The sequence below is a fragment of the Engystomops pustulosus genome, chromosome 7 (assembly GCF_040894005.1).
Source record: "Engystomops pustulosus chromosome 7, aEngPut4.maternal, whole genome shotgun sequence".
NCBI classification, from domain to species: Eukaryota; Metazoa; Chordata; class Amphibia; order Anura; family Leptodactylidae; genus Engystomops; species Engystomops pustulosus.
In genome coordinates this window covers 135,120,540-135,137,432 of record NC_092417.1, presented here as the reverse complement: position 1 = coordinate 135,137,432, position 16,893 = coordinate 135,120,540, and the positions used below count along the sequence as shown (strand labels likewise).

The 16,893-nt window shown below is 39.1% G+C and overlaps 1 protein-coding gene across 3 annotated transcripts in view; it reads left to right on the top strand.

The window, feature by feature from the left end:
• The window catches only part of SPTBN2 (spectrin beta, non-erythrocytic 2), a 114,142-nt gene that overhangs the window by 79,224 nt on the left and 18,025 nt on the right, over positions 1-16,893 (top strand). For all 3 annotated transcript variants that reach the window (XM_072117886.1, XM_072117887.1, XM_072117888.1), the window contains 13 exons: positions 778-929; positions 4,346-4,519; positions 4,741-4,832; positions 6,078-6,158; positions 6,327-6,442; positions 7,009-7,121; positions 7,618-7,805; positions 10,154-10,271; positions 10,381-10,539; positions 11,193-11,495; positions 11,580-11,733; positions 12,211-13,081; positions 13,220-13,357. In XM_072117886.1, the coding sequence (XP_071973987.1) occupies positions 778-929; positions 4,346-4,519; positions 4,741-4,832; positions 6,078-6,158; positions 6,327-6,442; positions 7,009-7,121; positions 7,618-7,805; positions 10,154-10,271; positions 10,381-10,539; positions 11,193-11,495; positions 11,580-11,733; positions 12,211-13,081; positions 13,220-13,357 (2,659 nt within the window). The remainder of the gene's footprint in view (positions 1-777; positions 930-4,345; positions 4,520-4,740; positions 4,833-6,077; positions 6,159-6,326; positions 6,443-7,008; positions 7,122-7,617; positions 7,806-10,153; positions 10,272-10,380; positions 10,540-11,192; positions 11,496-11,579; positions 11,734-12,210; positions 13,082-13,219; positions 13,358-16,893) is intronic.

Genomic DNA, 16,893 nt, shown 5'->3' with positions numbered 1-16,893 from the left:
GGTTGAGAGGGGGTTGGCAGGTTGTTCATGGCTATTTTTTTTTTTATTATATTAATAGCAATGTCCTGTTCAGCACAGCCTCATGACCAGGGTGTCATCACTAAACTTCACCACATTTCCCTGAATGCCTGTCATTTTACCAATGATAAGCAGCTGACTTTATATTCTTAAGCTATCCCTGGAAAAGTTAACCTTGTCCTTTTCAGCAAGGTCATTTGGAGGGCCATACAAGTTTATTATATTATCATGTGTGTTATAATAACTCTCCCTCCATCTGTAGGATTTCAGCACGCCACATCCCTGGGTTCTCAGATGTACCATCATTGAAGATGCTTGGAAGTGTCTTGCTCGACCTCTTTTATTGTAATGGCGGTCGGATGAATATGGCCAGCCTTATGATGCCTTTAAACAGAAAGGGTCAGCCTACTAAGAATGCTCGTTGGCTATTGTAAAGAATAATAATTCACCGCAACAATGGTCAAAACTGTTTTTCCAGGCATATTATATATTCAACCTGTCAAGGTCAGAGAGGTCTAGGGAGTGTTGAATTCACTCGTCTTTTGGATCTCGCACAACTTCATGACTCTCGTAACCAACCGACTAATAAGTTATGAATGGAGTGAAAAGCTTACATCATACATGCCACAAATCTCATTTACCGGGAAGGGATGAGCAAATGAGGTGAAGAAGGAACCGCCGTGCTCTTAACTTTCCTCATGTAAAGATTAAATGAAAACTCATTGAACTTTACTCACTGTTCTTTTTACTCTACTCTAGATGAACGTGAAGCGGTGCAAAAGAAAACCTTTACAAAATGGGTCAATTCTCACCTTGCCCGGGTCACGTGTAGGATTTCTGATCTGTACAATGACCTACGAGATGGAAGGATGCTGATCCGACTGTTAGAGGTCCTCTCCGGAGAACAGCTGGTGAGTGGATCTTCTACTTACTCCTACCAATACTTCTATTATTGGTGGTGAAGATGTAAACCAAAGAACCAAAATGAGTCAAATCTCCACTCTACAAAGTAAATCTTTCATTAGTGTTACCATATTACATAAAGTCACATCCGTGAAAAGGATCAAGAGGTCAAAACACTTGTATCAAAATGAGATACACAGACTGGGATTGCCTATATAGACTTCTTATACAGCCAGCTGGATAAGGCACACAGGAGGTTAAAAGGAGAACCGGTGGTGCTCAGTCAAACACAACCACATGTATATATAATAAAAGATGGAGCATGGTAAACGTATTGCTTTATTCAGTGTATAATACAGGAAGTTGACCTGAGTCTGGAGTGCTGGGCCGTTTTACGCTCCTTTTCTACACTCTAGAACAGTGTTTCCCAACCACCGGTCCATGGCCCAAGACCGGGCCATGGAACACCTGGTTCCAGGCCGCGCTGTACCTCTGTAAAAACAAACAAAAGAAAATATACTCACCTTCCCCATTCCCCTGCAGCTTCTTCTCTTCCATTACTTAATTTCCATGTAAATGCACTGTTCTATTGATGGTGAGCGAGGAGAAGACTGCTGCAGGGGAACAGGGAAGGCGAGTATTTTTTTTTTTTTTTTGTTTTTAGTTCAGCTGGGATAGTAGAAGGTGGGGGGGCTTCTTCTGGAAATTGGACAATATAAGCTAGGCACAGAGGGAGTTATGTGGGGCATGCAAACTTACATTTTTGGCTATGAAACAGAAACCAGACTGTATTCCCCCCCCCCCCCCCCCCCCCACCTACTGGTCCTTGGCGAAAATATATGTTTACAGCCGGTCCCTGGGCAAAAAAAGGTTGGGGACCACTGCTCTAGAACACGTAACGGCCTGTCATTCTAGCCTCATGTCAACATCCTGCTGTCCTGTATTATGCACTGAATAAAGCATCAAGTTTTAAGAGTTCTTGGTGAGTGCCGCGCTCTATCTTTTGTTTGTATATACAAGGTCAAAGCACTCCACCAATAATTTCTTGGATTACACCAAATAAGAAGCATCAGTGGGTGAACAGACAATTTCATAGTAAATGTCATCTCCAGCGTTCAATATTATACCTACAAGGCAAAATATTTTAGTTGATAAGGGATATAGTAACAAATAAATGCACCCCAACTTTCAGTAGTTGTCCTACTTCTGGGAGAGCAGGTTACACAGGGAATATCACTCAACAGTTTATTCATTGCAGAGTTTTCATGTTAGTATCTAACTTGTCTCCTGCTTAGGCTACATTCACATGAACGTATGGGGGACATATATACGCCCCCCTACATCGCAGCACCGTACTGTTCCGTAGCCCGTAGAATGATGGGACATGTTATGGAAAGTTCCGCTCTCCTCCTCCTCTCCCCGGCACTGCCGTGTGCACGTGCTACAGCGGGCAACAGCAGTGTGAATGTAGCCTTACTTGTAGTCCCTGGTTGCTTCATCTGATCTGAGGGTCAAAAAAGCTGTGCCTTTACACTGTTTCACAATGATGCTTTGAGCCAGGGTCACATGGTCTCCCATTTTCCAATTGTTGGCATGCCTTTGTATCATGTCATCAGCTGGATTCACGTTGCTGTCTCAAAAACAGCCGAGCCCTCTATCATTAGCTGGCAGATATTTGTCAAATGAGCATACCCATCTGCGTAAAGGCACTGCTCCATGGACCTTCAATGATGATTTATTTTAACCTTGGAGCTACCAAGAGGTGGAGACAATTTAGTTAAAAACATCAGTGAACACAATGCTGAGTTTTTAGATTTCCTGGATAACCCCTTCCAAAGTCATGCCCTTGTCTTCTATCTTCAGTGATAGCATAGATCCTATAGAGAATATTACGTTTGGCAGATATACGTCAATATACTGTTGAATGTGAACGGAGATTGGCTGAGAGTATGACAGATTTGTGTGAGGAGATGACCGCTGAGGGGGATAGTAGGCACCTGGACCGTAGCAGTTGGTTGTTCTCACAAAGGAAACTCCTACCACGTTTGTTGTGGGACAAGTGTGGGCCAGATTTAGTGAGTCAAACTTTCTTGGCTATGTCTTTCATGCCATTTACATCAATATCTGATTTTCATTACTTCCATAATGGAAGCAAGTAATGACAGGCTATACCGGAGGTGTGTACTTTGACTTGGTGATAAAAGCAAACAAGAATCCGTAGTTGTAGCCAAATATTGATCGTTATGTTTCAGGAGATATTGAAGTGATAATTAGGTAAGTGCAGGCATATCCATTGTTACCTTTATGTTCTCGGAAACTGATGGTCACTTCTCGCAAAGGTAATGAGCCTGCTTAGAAAAATCATCAGATTGAGTTAATTTTATAACTAAAATAGATTCACTTTCTATTGACTATTATGAACATGTGCCAAGGAACTGGTGTACATGCTTTGAACCACCATTTTTGGGGGATTTGTTGTGACCATTATGTGTCCATTGGCATCTCCTCATGGGTGTTTGCCATCGTCTGGACCAACACTGTAGGATTTATAGGTTGGACTTTTACTATGATACTATGTGAAAACAAGCATAGATCTGCATCCCAGGCTGTTTGTTGATGTTCTGTCATGCCATTCCTGCCTACGTTCCAGATGATATATGGGTCAAATATGAACTAAATTCTTCAATCTACCCAGGCCTGATGGGTGTTCTATGTTTTCCACGTTATATATATTGCTGCATTTGGAGGGTGGTGCCTATAAGGTGTTTTAAAACCCAAATGAAACAACTGTATCTAGATTTACTAAAGCCAAACACGCCACACTTAGTATCCGTGATCATACAAAGGCTTCACAGGAAGGTGTACTCCTATCGAAACAATGTAGAACCCACTACAGCAATATTTCCTAGCAAAAGTATTCCAGAAAGAGTAAACATATCCCTCTAGTGCCATCTATCGGTGACTACTCTGCAAACCAAGGCTGAACTGGAGTATGAAATAGGTTAGCAGCAATTTATATTCAGCGCTGGTTAACAGGTGTCACTAGTATTTGCTATGAAAAATGGCTTTGATTATAGACCACTCTGGTTCCCAGCTGTTGTAGATTTCTAAAATTTGCACATAAATATGGAAAAAGAGGACACAATTATCCAGAGGTTTCAAACATACAAATATTTGTCTGTTCATTTGGCCCCCGGTGTCATGTTCACAGGAGGGGATGTGCTGTCATTTAATGTATACAGCTACTTGTATCTAGTCTGTATAGCCAAGCCTAGGAAACTAAGGCAGTTAACCATCAGCCTGTCGATACAATGGTAGGGCATACAAGTCACTTTGTATTTCTATCCCTACCAGCTGTCCACTTGTTGTGATTCTTTATTACTAATCAAAATGATGTAAAACGTATTGCTCTTCTTTCTTATAGCCTAAGCCTACAAAGGGTCGCATGCGTATTCATTGCCTTGAAAATGTGGACAAAGCACTACAGTTCTTAAAAGAGCAGAAGGTCCATTTAGAGAATATGGGATCCCATGACATTGTGGATGGTAACCACAGGCTGACTCTAGGACTGATATGGACCATCATCCTCCGTTTCCAGGTAATATTATTTTGCTTTACCTTTTCAAATTAGTTACCTTATTTTTATCCCTCATTAGATATAATAATCTACAGGTGCCTCCAAACAGCGGTGCAGTGGGTCACCATAACACTATATGGTTACTATGATGATTAAAACGAAATAATAAACCATTAGATGCATTTAAAAAAAATCAGTAGAATGAGTTCCAGATTCATGAAAAAAATCAACTTTTTCTTTAGATTCAAGATATCAGTGTGGAGACGGAGGATAATAAAGAGAAGAAGTCGGCCAAGGATGCCTTACTACTATGGTGTCAAATGAAGACTGCTGGGTGAGCCACTGACCATTGATGGGTTATACTGAAAATGTAATACATAAAGTAAAGGTCTCCATCAACTACTGTCGCTCCTCCCTCTGTAGTCCCCACTGTTCCCGGGCAATCAGTGTAATTTTTTTTTCTGGATCTTGCTGTCAGATGGTTAGTAGCTGGCTGTCTGCTTTGGTACTGAAACTATGCTATATTAGACAGATGGGTGGATCTAGGCTGGAGCAGATCACCTGGCATCTGACATCAGGGAGTGTAAATATTGGCAATTTATTTGCTTGGGAAAGATGAGGACCAAATAAAACTATTAAAGGCTGCATAGAGATGGCTGAGGAAATATATTAACTAAATTGAACCTGTTGCCTTGTTGTACACCACAAAACTACCAGCCCTGTTGGTTAGAGTATGCAATTTAATATTTACCTCACACAAAAAAATTGCCTTCAGTTATATACAAATTTCTATGTGTGAAAATGCACATATAGCCTTTACCTTGGTCTATATAGCACAATCATGCTTGTGTGTAAGGTATATGTGTGTTGGGTGTATAAAAGGTGAAAATTTTATCTTTCAAATGGCATGAGGCTTGTGGAAATATGAGCTACAGAACCAGAGATGCAGGCAGCTAAACGCCTAGTTGGACAGGAATTGGAATTTGCAAAACAAGTATAATGAATACCACTGTTGCTGATCTTAGAAAAATATCTAGTGACATTAAAAGCCAATATTGGTATGACCTGTATGTAAGATTCGTAACTTTAGCTATATTTTTCACCATTTGACTAATTTTATTATAAATTTGCAATAAAAGTTGTTGAAACAAAAAAAATGCATCTCCCACTCAAATTTCTGTCTTTAACTGCCTGTATATAGCATACAGCACAACATTTGTGATGATTTGAATATTCCCATCTTTAATCTGAATCCAAATCCATGGTTCTTGCTGCTATAGAGCCGAAGCTATGGGTATCAAGTGAGGCTTCCTCTCTAGCATCTAAAAGTGGCTCTTCCCTGTCCATTTGCATATGACATTGGAAGCAGTTTCATTTCATAGGTGGAGCTTTAGAATCCAAAGTGTCAATTTTAAGTTAAAAGCTATGAAAAGCAAAGGTAATATTTGCATTGCATTTGTATGTAAAAACTAAGCATATTTCTACTTGAATTGCTGCCATATGCCATTTTGTTTTTATGTATAAATGGAGAATTACTTCATTAATTAATACTTATTAACTTGTGTATTTTCTTTTCCAGGTATCCAAATGTAAATGTTCACAACTTCACAACAAGTTGGCGTGATGGGCTGGCATTCAACGCCATTGTGCACAAGCACAGGTAAGGAACTTACAATGTGTGAAGGATATGATTGTTAAAGCTATCTGTCAGAAATGTAGTAAACTCAACCTTGACAGCTTGTTTGGAACTATACACCACTGTAAGAATTTTGGGAATGGTAGTTGTGTTTATATGATATTGTTTTAACCTTATTTTTATCATATCTAGGCCAGATATTATTGACTTTGACACGCTGAAGAAATCTAACGCTCACCACAACTTACAAAATGCATTTAACATTGCTGAGCGAGAGCTTGGCCTCACTAAGCTTCTGGATCCTGAAGGTAAATAACCTCTTGCTTTGTCTGTGTACACACAGCCTTTATTCTCTCTATGCATTTAATATGGCATAAAAGGGCCTATAGAATGCGTCAGTCTCCACTACTGACATACCAATCTACAAACAGGCTACACATAAAATGCATGTATTTCCCCAAAAATATCAGCAGAGCCTGCTAAAAATAGGGAAAAAATATTCGATAAATTAAAATATATTTTGTGCAGTTATGATGACAGAATCTGAGAACCCAGGACCAGATAAACGCCCCTGATTCTACTTTTGACTTGGGTCTGGTTCAATAAACCGTTATATACCTATGGGATCATAGTAGATCTGGTTAAATAAAGATCCAGGTCCATCTACCTACCTATACTCTTGCAGTCCATATAACTCTTTAAGGTACATGCCAATAAAGAGCTGTTTATATCTCTTGGTGATTGTAAATGCGATGGTGGAGATTCCTTTAGTGGATATGCATGTATGCAGACATATACAATATATATATTGTATATTAGGTTTTTCCTTTTTGTATCACTAAAAACATTGAATATTTTCACGTTGTTTCATCAGATGTAAACGTAGACCAACCAGATGAGAAGTCCATTATTACTTACGTGGCAACGTTCTACCACTACTTTTCAAAGATGAAGGCCCTGGCCGTGGAGGGGAAACGTATAGGCAAGGTATTTCACTGTTTCACAAAGTTGTTGTTGTTTTTTTTTTATTTTACATTTTCCCCAGGGACATGGCAGAACTTTTTGGCATACAAGTCATTAGGTGTAGACAGTGCTTGTTTATGCATGCCTTGTATTTAACTGTTAAGGTATTTAATATGTGGTTATGTAATGGTACAATCTGAGTTAAAATAGTATTTAAGGAAAGTGGGGAAGTTTTTGGTTACCATTGTCCAGCTGTACACCATCCATGTAGCAAACTTTTCAGACATTGACGTAAAGTAACAGGTTATTTACTTCTGGACAAAGTCTGCCATTGGATAAAATAAGAAATTTTATAATAATATGCACTCCTTTAATGTGGATACACTGCTGATCACAACTTAGTCTATGAGGCCTCATTTCACTGATATAAATATAACAAATCCTTCCTCTATTTTGTATTGGATGAATAATGTGTTACAGAAGCTCTTCATGTGGCTTTGTACTAATTTGTATTTTGTAGGTATTAGATCATGCTATTGAAGCCGACCAGCTTATTGAAAATTATGAGCGCCTGGCATCGGAGCTTCTCCAATGGATTGAGCAGATGATCATCACACTCAATGATCGAAAGTTGGCCAACTCCTTGACCGGTGTTCAGAACCAACTTCAAGCCTTCAACACATACCGAACAGTAGAAAAGCCTCCAAAGTGAGTTTTCGGGCATTCTGTGTAACTGCTCTAAAGATAAATATATGATCATTGAGTGCATAATTTGACCATCCATCAGCTTCTAGGGCACTGGTGTTCGTGCTCAAGCTTTCACACTCTTATCAGCTTTCTGTGGAGAGGTGATAAAGTGCTTTTTGTGGTGAAACCTTGTGTAGTATCATGGATGAAAACCTGTCACACCAGTTAAACTGCTACAGTATTTCTCCCATTCCATGTGAGGTATTTCTAGTTATATAACCAGATAATGGTTACATTAATAAATATTTACATTATGGTTTAACCCTTTCACAATGTCTAACATTCATTAAGTGTATAGAGAGGGCTCACAAGCAGAGTCCTCTCTATATGGGGCATACACTTGCCACCTACTAACCGTACCAATCACGACAATCAACCTATTAGAAGCCCCCTGTAGGAGGCAGTCTGTAATAGAGATGCATTCTATTGTATTAGCAATCTGACCCACTTAATAATAGTAAAAATGAAATGGTTTATAAAAGTACGAAAAAAACATCCACTTCCTATCCTTAGAACACATTTACAGAATAAATAAACAAATAAAATCAGAAAGATGTTAAGGATTCTTGCATCCCAAAATGTCTGATTTTATCAAAATATATAAAAATATTTATGCTGTATGGTGAACAAGGTAACATTAAAAAACTCTGCATGTGAAAACACTTTTTTTGCTATTTTGCTTCCCATAAAAATGTAAAAAAAAAAATCATCCGGCCATACAGTTGTCCAAATAGAATCGATAAAAAAAAAGTCAACTCATCCTGCAAAAAATGACTCCTTTCCCATCTCCGTACACCAAAGTATAAAAATGTTACGTGTGTCAGAATGTGGTCATGCAAGATTATTTTGTTTATTTTTTTACGAAGTTACTGAATTTTTAAAAAATGTTTCAAGATATAACCCGAAGACATAACTGTACAGAACCACTTCAGGCCTGCATTGCATATATGCCTTTCTGCCTTCTCTAAGCATTTGCACTACAATATAATTGTGTGTTACAACTTGCCTTGCACCCTGACAGAATCCTCTGTGTAGTCCCAGGGGTTAGGCTTTTGGTTTGGATGCATTTCAAAAAAACAACCTTTGTGCTCCTGTACAGCTCCTCCCTCCTGCTCCTTCACAGTTCTTAGCCTGGGTAGACTGACATAAGTGAGAGAGGGAAGAACTGTACAGGAGCACAAGGGTGTGGGCCAAAAGCTGAGTAGTTGACAAGTCACGTCAACTACGTGACTTGGCGGCTGGATTAAAAAAAAAATTCTGCTACAAAATGTTTGTATTTCAGTGAATACAGTGTTCCACTGTGTATAACAAGCAATTGAGCTGCCTAGAAGTGCAAACATATCGCACAACTAAAGCAATTTGTACAATACTTGAATATTTCTAAGAGGGATTTCATCTGACTTGAGATGTTGGACATCTGCCTGAGTCAATATCCTACCTGTGTAGGAATTCCTATCAATTCATAGAAGCATCTGCTCATAATCCTGAGAACTAGGCTGAGCCAAAACTTCTCTAAGAGATAAGAAAAGCATTTCCTCTCCACTGTACAAATGTCTGCACCTCCTTCTAGTTACTTATTAGCCGTTTCAATGCTTTCATCATTTATCTTTCTTTCATTTATAAATGTCAAGCTTTTTCTAAAATATTCTGTTACATTTAATTAAGCAAAAGTATAAGAAATCTTCTTATTAATATTTTAACCTCAAATATTTAGAAAATGGGTTGGACAACCACTCCTGGTACAAAACTAGGCCCCAGATGCATTCAGGTGGATTATGGAAGTCTCTAAAAGAAGTCACTGTAACATTCTATGAAGAAGTAAATAACTGCTTGTCTATATATCGGGAATCTGTCAGCAATTTGACCTTCAAAATCACAGACAGTGTTGGGCAGCAACCTTGGAGATCTGTAAAACCATACTTTTGTGTGTGGTGTTAGTAAACACAGGACTGTGAAAAATGCATTCATATTCCAGGGTTGTAACTAGGCTTTCAATACTCTTGCACTGTTGTGTGAGATCACTGTACTTCTGCACAGACATTTACCGCAGTTGTAGCAGCTTCTGTTTGCATATTACTCATGGGGAGGGGCTTTGCGGTGTCCAGCTACAATCCTTGAATATGAATTCCTTATTCACAGTCCTGTTTCGCCTGATTTCTTCATTCTTCTTCTACTTACAACACACACAGATCTCCAGAGCCAATACCTAACAATACCTCCAGCTTTTTGATTATAACTGCTGACTGACCCTCTTTATCATTTAGTCCCTACATCTTACTACAAAATCTGTGTGTTTTATATGGTTTCAGGTTCACAGAAAAGGGTAATTTGGAAGTCCTCCTATTTACTATACAGAGTAAAATGAGAGCAAACAATCAAAAGGTCTACACTCCAAGGGAAGGAAAACTTATATCTGATATAAACAAGGTACGGTTTTTTAGTATGCGTTCTGTCTTGGATTATTTTAGTATATTTGTTAAATACTATACCTTTTTCTTTTGGTGAAATCCTACAATCTTCCTATTTATTGTTCTAGGCTTGGGAGCGCCTCGAGAAGGCAGAACATGAACGAGAACTTGCCTTGCGTGATGAGCTGATTCGTCAAGAGAAATTGGAGCAATTGGCGGCTAGATTCGATCGGAAGGCAGCCATGAGAGAAACCTGGCTAAGTGAGAATCAGCGTCTTGTGTCACAGGTATTAAACATCTTAGTAATTTTGTATACCTATCCAGCTTTTCTTAGACCAAATCTGCACAACCAAAAGACACCAGCGTACAAACATCATTTGTCTCTGATCTGACACATGAGAAAAAACTTCTACTGATGACTCTGTACAGGTGACCACTGTATGCCTGGCACTATTGTGTGTGGTGATCTATTGCTTTGCTGACCCTTCAGGACTGTTTAAGTCCTGTTTTAAAGGTGACCTGCAAGCTAGTGTAAAGGTCTCTTTTTGCAGTGGGGGCTTATAGGAAATCTTCCAAAATCAAGCTGATAAACCAGAGACCTTTACACATAGATTCATGCAATAATCATCTTCTATTAGTTATCCAAGGCCACCTTCCTTCTAAAATCAACTTTTATGCTAATGTTCTCATAGCACTCCCCTGCCCTATCTTCCTGATGTAATCACACTGCAGTATAGGAGGTTTCAGTGCACGGTGGGAGGGTGAAGTGCTCCTTGCACACTGTAACAACCTGTGAATCTGCAGCACGGAGAAAGTCTGGTAACGCACTCTAGGGGAAAACTAATTTTAGGTAAAGAAGGTCGGCATTTAGTTAATAGGACTCTCTGTGAACCTGTCAATTGTGAACCTATTAAGCTGAAGTTGAACTTTCCTCCTTTAGGATAACTTTGGTGTGGACCTTGCTGCAGTTGAAGCTGCCGTACGGAAACATGAAGCTATTGAGACAGATATTGTTGCATACAGCGAGCGTGTACAAGCAGTAAATGCTGTTTCCAATGAACTAGAGGCAGAGAATTATCACGATATCAGAAGAATTTTGGCACGCTCAAATAATGTGACACGCTTATGGGATTATTTAAGGGAACTGGTTGCTTCTAGGCGCCGAAGACTTTTGATGAACCTAGATCTTCAGAGAATGTTCCAGGACCTTTTGTATCTCATGGATTGGACAGATGATATGAAGGTAAGGCTAAAAGATCGCTCGAAATTATTTGCTATATTTGGGATGTAAGTTGGAACAATAAATTTAATCACCTTCTTTTATCAGGGTCGTCTGCAGTCTGAAGATTATGGGAAACACCTTCATGGAGTAGAAGATCTTCTCCAAACTCACACCCTGGTGGAGGCTGATATTGCTGTTCAAGCAGAACGTGTTAAATCTGTTGGTACTGTTGCACAAAAATTCATGGCTGACGATGAAGGTAAATGAAAAATGACTTGCGCTAGAAATATCACACATAGTTAGGGAGATGTATCAATCTGTCTGCCAGAATTCTGGAGGAAATTGGACCTGAAATGCAGTGCACCACATTCATTGAGAGTTTCAAATCATTTTTAGGCAGTTTTCCTATTTGTTCAAAAGGCGTGGCCTAGCCCAGGTGCCAGAAGGTTCAGTCCTTAAAGGTCATCTTCCACCATTTTCTCAGTAGTAGACTGTTCCATAACGCACCCTCATTAACTGTAGGGCATGTGGGGAACCTCTTTTCGCTTCCACCGGGGCCTCCGTTACAGTGAGAAAATATTCAAATGAGCTGGCTCTTCTGAGGCCTAATTTATTTTATTCATCTTTGAGGTCCACTCCTGGTTTGGACATCAAAAACTGCATCTGAAAAACTAAACAACTTCTCTGTTGTATGTTTTCATCCTTTATGATCCAATTTTTATCTTTTGTTGTCTAGATTATAAACCATGTGACCCAGAGCTGGTCAGAAAGCGTGTACAACTTCTAGAGCAACGATATGCAGAACTGTGCAATTTATCTTCAGCTCGAAGATCAAAGCTAGAGGAGTCTAGAAGACTTTGGAAATTTTTCTGGGATATGGGTGAAGAAGAAGCTTGGATCCGAGAACAAAGTCGTCTTCTAATGTCTGATGACTATGGTAAAGACATCACTAGCTCCTTACGGTTAATCAGTAAGCATAACGCTTTCCGAGATGAAATGAGTGGACGTCACGGACCGTTGCAGCAGACAGTAGCTGAAGGTGAAGAACTAATAGCACAGGGTCACTTTGGAGCTGGAGAAATTGAAGAAAAAATAGTAGACATTAAAGGGCAATGGAAGGAGCTTGAAGCTTTGGCTGAAGACAGGGAACACAAATTAAGGGAAGCCTACAGTTTCTACCAATTCCAAGCTGATGCCAATGATGCAGAGGTCTGGATCCTAGACACACTAAGGCTGGTTTCAACCAATGATGTAGGTCATGATGAGTACTCTACACAGAGGTTAATAAAGAAACACAAAGACGTGGAAGAAGAGATTCTGAACCACCGACCTGCTATCGATACTCTGCATGAACAGGCCAGTAGCTTGCCTACAACATACTCTCATTCTCCTGAGGTTGATGGAAGACTTCCTGCTTTGGAGCAGCGCTATGAGGAGTTGGTGACCTTGGCTTCCCATCGGAAGCAGGCCCTTCAAGACTCATTGGCTCTTTATAAAATGTTCAGTGAAGCAGATGCTTGTATCCTTTGGATAGATGAAAAAGAGCAATGGCTAAATGGAATGGAAATCCCTGAGAAACTTGAAGATCTTGAAGTAGTCCAGCAAAGGTAATTGGTGTAGATTCTTGGAGATGACTGACTGTTTACACTTATAGGTCAAAGTTTAGCTATATAAAATTTCCAAACCATATGTGAAAATGTGTTTTTTTCCCTCTAAGATTCTTTTCTGATGAATTTGTATTACAGGTTTGAAACACTTGAGGCAGAAATGAACAATTTAGCATCAAGAATAGCGGATGTGAATGAAGTGGCAGGACAACTGCTGAACACTGACCACAGAAATGAGGAAAGTATCCGGGATATGCAAGATCAGTTAAATGCACGGTAAGGAGACTTTTTGTGCTGTAGGTTGAAGCTTCACCAATTCTGATTGGTTTATATGATATGAAAGAATATCATTAAAGGAAATGTAACACACGATAATTACCTATTTTACAAACCATTTTTATTTTAAATCATAAATGTAAATTATTATTTGTGATTTCCCCCGATGAAAACAAACTGAATGATGCCTACATTGTGCTGCTCGCCTTTTTTCTTTCCAAAGTTATGGCTTTTTCAGTTCTTAAAGTGTTTGACTTTTATCTGTCAGTCTATGCCCTCAGGCTGAGGCTAGTTAGCCCACAGTTCCCATGATGCATTGTGTTCTCTCTCAAAGTAAGTTAGCATTAAATCCATTTAGTTTCCCACAAGTAAATCCAGTGAACACTGCACTTAAAGGATGTATATGGTGTGCTTATCAGCACATGGAGAGGAAGCAATTATTGCAGCCATGAGGTAATCTGAGGGGGATAGCAAAGAAACTACTGCATATAGATAACAAAGATAATAGGGAAAGTTGTTTTACATCCAAAGACCTATTTATTTGTGAAAAAAGAAAAACCTTTACAGTTACTCTTTTTAAGCAGATTTTGAGTCTGTAGTAAAGCATAGCAATATCTGCTTAATAAAGCAGGAGACAATCGTATGCAATATAACAATCCCCCTTGTACTGAAACTAGGAAAACTATTATTTCTTTCTGGTTTTAAGGACTTTAAAAATACAATTTGTGATTTATTACTTTTAATGCTTGCATTATTTTCAGACCTTGGTACTTATATGTAGGCAAGTGGTGGAAATATTGCACGTTTTGCAACAAGATATTTGTTTCGGATCTTGGAACCATATGTTTTGATTGATTTTCTAATTAATAAAAAAGGAGTCCATTTTTACCCACTGTATGAATGGGTTTTATTTTAGCAATTTACTGGACAGTAGTGTACTTGCAGTGTACCTCCATCTGAGGATTGCAGACTTCTGGGGAAACTTGTTGTGGGGCCGTTTCTCTACATTCAGTTTTGAAGGAGTGTTCCCATTACAGAAAATTTATGGTATTGTTTACATTCTAAAAAGTTATACAATTTTACAATATACTTTCTGTATGAATTCCTCACGGTTTTTTAGATCTCAGGTTGCTGTTATTCTATAGAAAGCTTCTATGTTTACGTCCAGTGGACAGAAATCTGTCTAAGGTCACACAGGAGGACAGCTTGTTATAAGACCCAGCTCTGATTACTCTTGCTGTTCTAACGAGACGCACAACTGTGTGACCATGGTCAGATTTCTGTCCACTGGAAGTTCAATTAGAATGACAGCAAGCAGAGGTCTAGAAAACTGTGAGGAACAACAAATTGTGGTTTACAAGATTCCTGATGGAAAGAAAAGGAATTTACTAAAGATGAGTTTAATATGCACAAAAGGATATAAATACATTGAGGACAGACGGGCTGTGTGGTTAACCGCAGGCTGACATCTCGTGTGACTACAGCATTGTTTCTCCTGACAGACAATTTCTGCCACTACATTTACATCTAATTACACAAATAACAGTTCCCATTCTCTTCCAGGAGAGGATATGTTTTTTTTGCCAAATATTAACACACTCTACACTTTTTAACTCGCACATGCTTTGTATACAAGTGTGAGTTAAAAATGTCACCTTCAAACATATTTACCCTTTTTGATATTAAACAACTTAATTTGGCTTGGGAATTTATTAAGTCTCTGCAATAAGCTTTTTCACACTTACATTGGTTGAAAAATAAAGCCATTGCGCCCATTGATCTGTCATGTAAGTGAAAATTCAGTTTTTATCGTTATGCAAATGAGCTTCACTGCCAACTGCTACCTGGACCTGCCTCCTAATACAAGAGGGTGATATTAGGTGCACCAGGAGGAACAGCTCAGCCCCTGTAAGTTAACTTGTATAAAAAAAATAAAAGTTGAGTTTTCTTTCATGTGACAGATGACTGTAAATGAGAAGGGTTTTGTCTGCAGGGCTTCTGAATACTTCACAGAGCTGGTTATATGTGTCTGTTGGTTTAGGAGCTGGCACACACTCTCTAGCATCAGAAAGACACAGACTTGGGCAGATAAAGCAGGAGTCTCTAAAACTTAGGGTGATGCCACACATGGCATTTTGAACCCGTTTTTGGTCCGTTTTTAAGTAGTCTGTCAAAAAACTTGTGCGTTTTTTGAAAGCATGACCGCTTTTGACCTGTTTTAATTAAGATACAGGCAGTCCCCGGGTTACATACAAGATAGGGTCTGTAGGTTTGTTCTTAAGTTGAGTTTGTATGTAAGTCGGAACTGTATATTTTATCATTGTAATCCCAGCCAGAACTTTTTTGGTCTCTGTGACAATTGGATTTTGAAAATGTTGGATTGTCATAACCAGGATTAACACAAAAGCTTCATAACAGACACATTTGACACACTGTTTCAGCTGATTATTGTAGCCTAGGACTAAAGTACAATAAATTACCAATATCCAGAGGTCCGTTTGTAACTATGGGTTGTATGTAAGTTGAGTGTTCTTAAGTAGGGGACCGCCTGTAATTGGTAAAACCTGTCCACAACGCATGCATTTTCAAAAAACACATGCGTTTTTTTAATGGACTGCTTAAAAACGGCCCATAAATGGGTTCAAATCGCAACATGTGATGCTGGCCTAAGGGTGATGAGACGCATCAAGTTTTTGGACTGTTTTGAAGCATGTGTTTTCAGTCTGTTTAAAACTGCATGCGTTTTTGAGGGCGCTGTCACACGGGAGTTTTGGCCGCGTTTGCAAACACAGACCAAACTGCACCTACAGGGACGGGCCTTGGCCCGATCGCATCAGCGTTTCTATGGAAACTCCTGCGATTGGAACCGAGCATCCGGTGTTTATTCATTAAAGTAAACACAGTCAAAACGTCCCATGTGACAGCGCCCTAAATGTTTACCATGCATTTGGCTGGGTTTAATCTGTCTCACAGCTGCCTACACTTCTAGAAATGAAGGTAAGCAGGCAAACGCGTGGTAAACATTCAAAAACGCATGGTTTAAGACGGTCCATCACCCTGTGGGGGCTGTCGTTAACCCTTGCATTTTCAAATGCAGCACAGTAGCTGAGAAGAGGAGATTTCTCTAATTACATTTCTGTCAAAATTGTGTTTACAAAATGTATTTGTTAACGCAACGTGTGTTTTGTAAACTCAATGTAATTGGGCAAATCTCCTCTTTTTCAGCTGCTGTAATGCGTTTGAAAACACAGTCTTGCTGCACTAGATATAGCAAAGTGTCTGTTAAATCTGGGGTAGTTTTAACAGTCGTACTTCGCAACGCCTATAAGTTTGTTTTAGTTTACCCCAAAGACTATGCCCATATATAGACTATGCCCATTTTTACAGAGGTCGCACCCTTTCTTGGTACTATGGTAGTTCTAAATGTATATTAAAACTGTCTAAAACCTTTGCTATATGTTTGGCAATGTTAGAAATTTTTTGGATGCAAAGTAAATGACATAAGCATATTAGAGAATTTGCTCTACTATGTTATG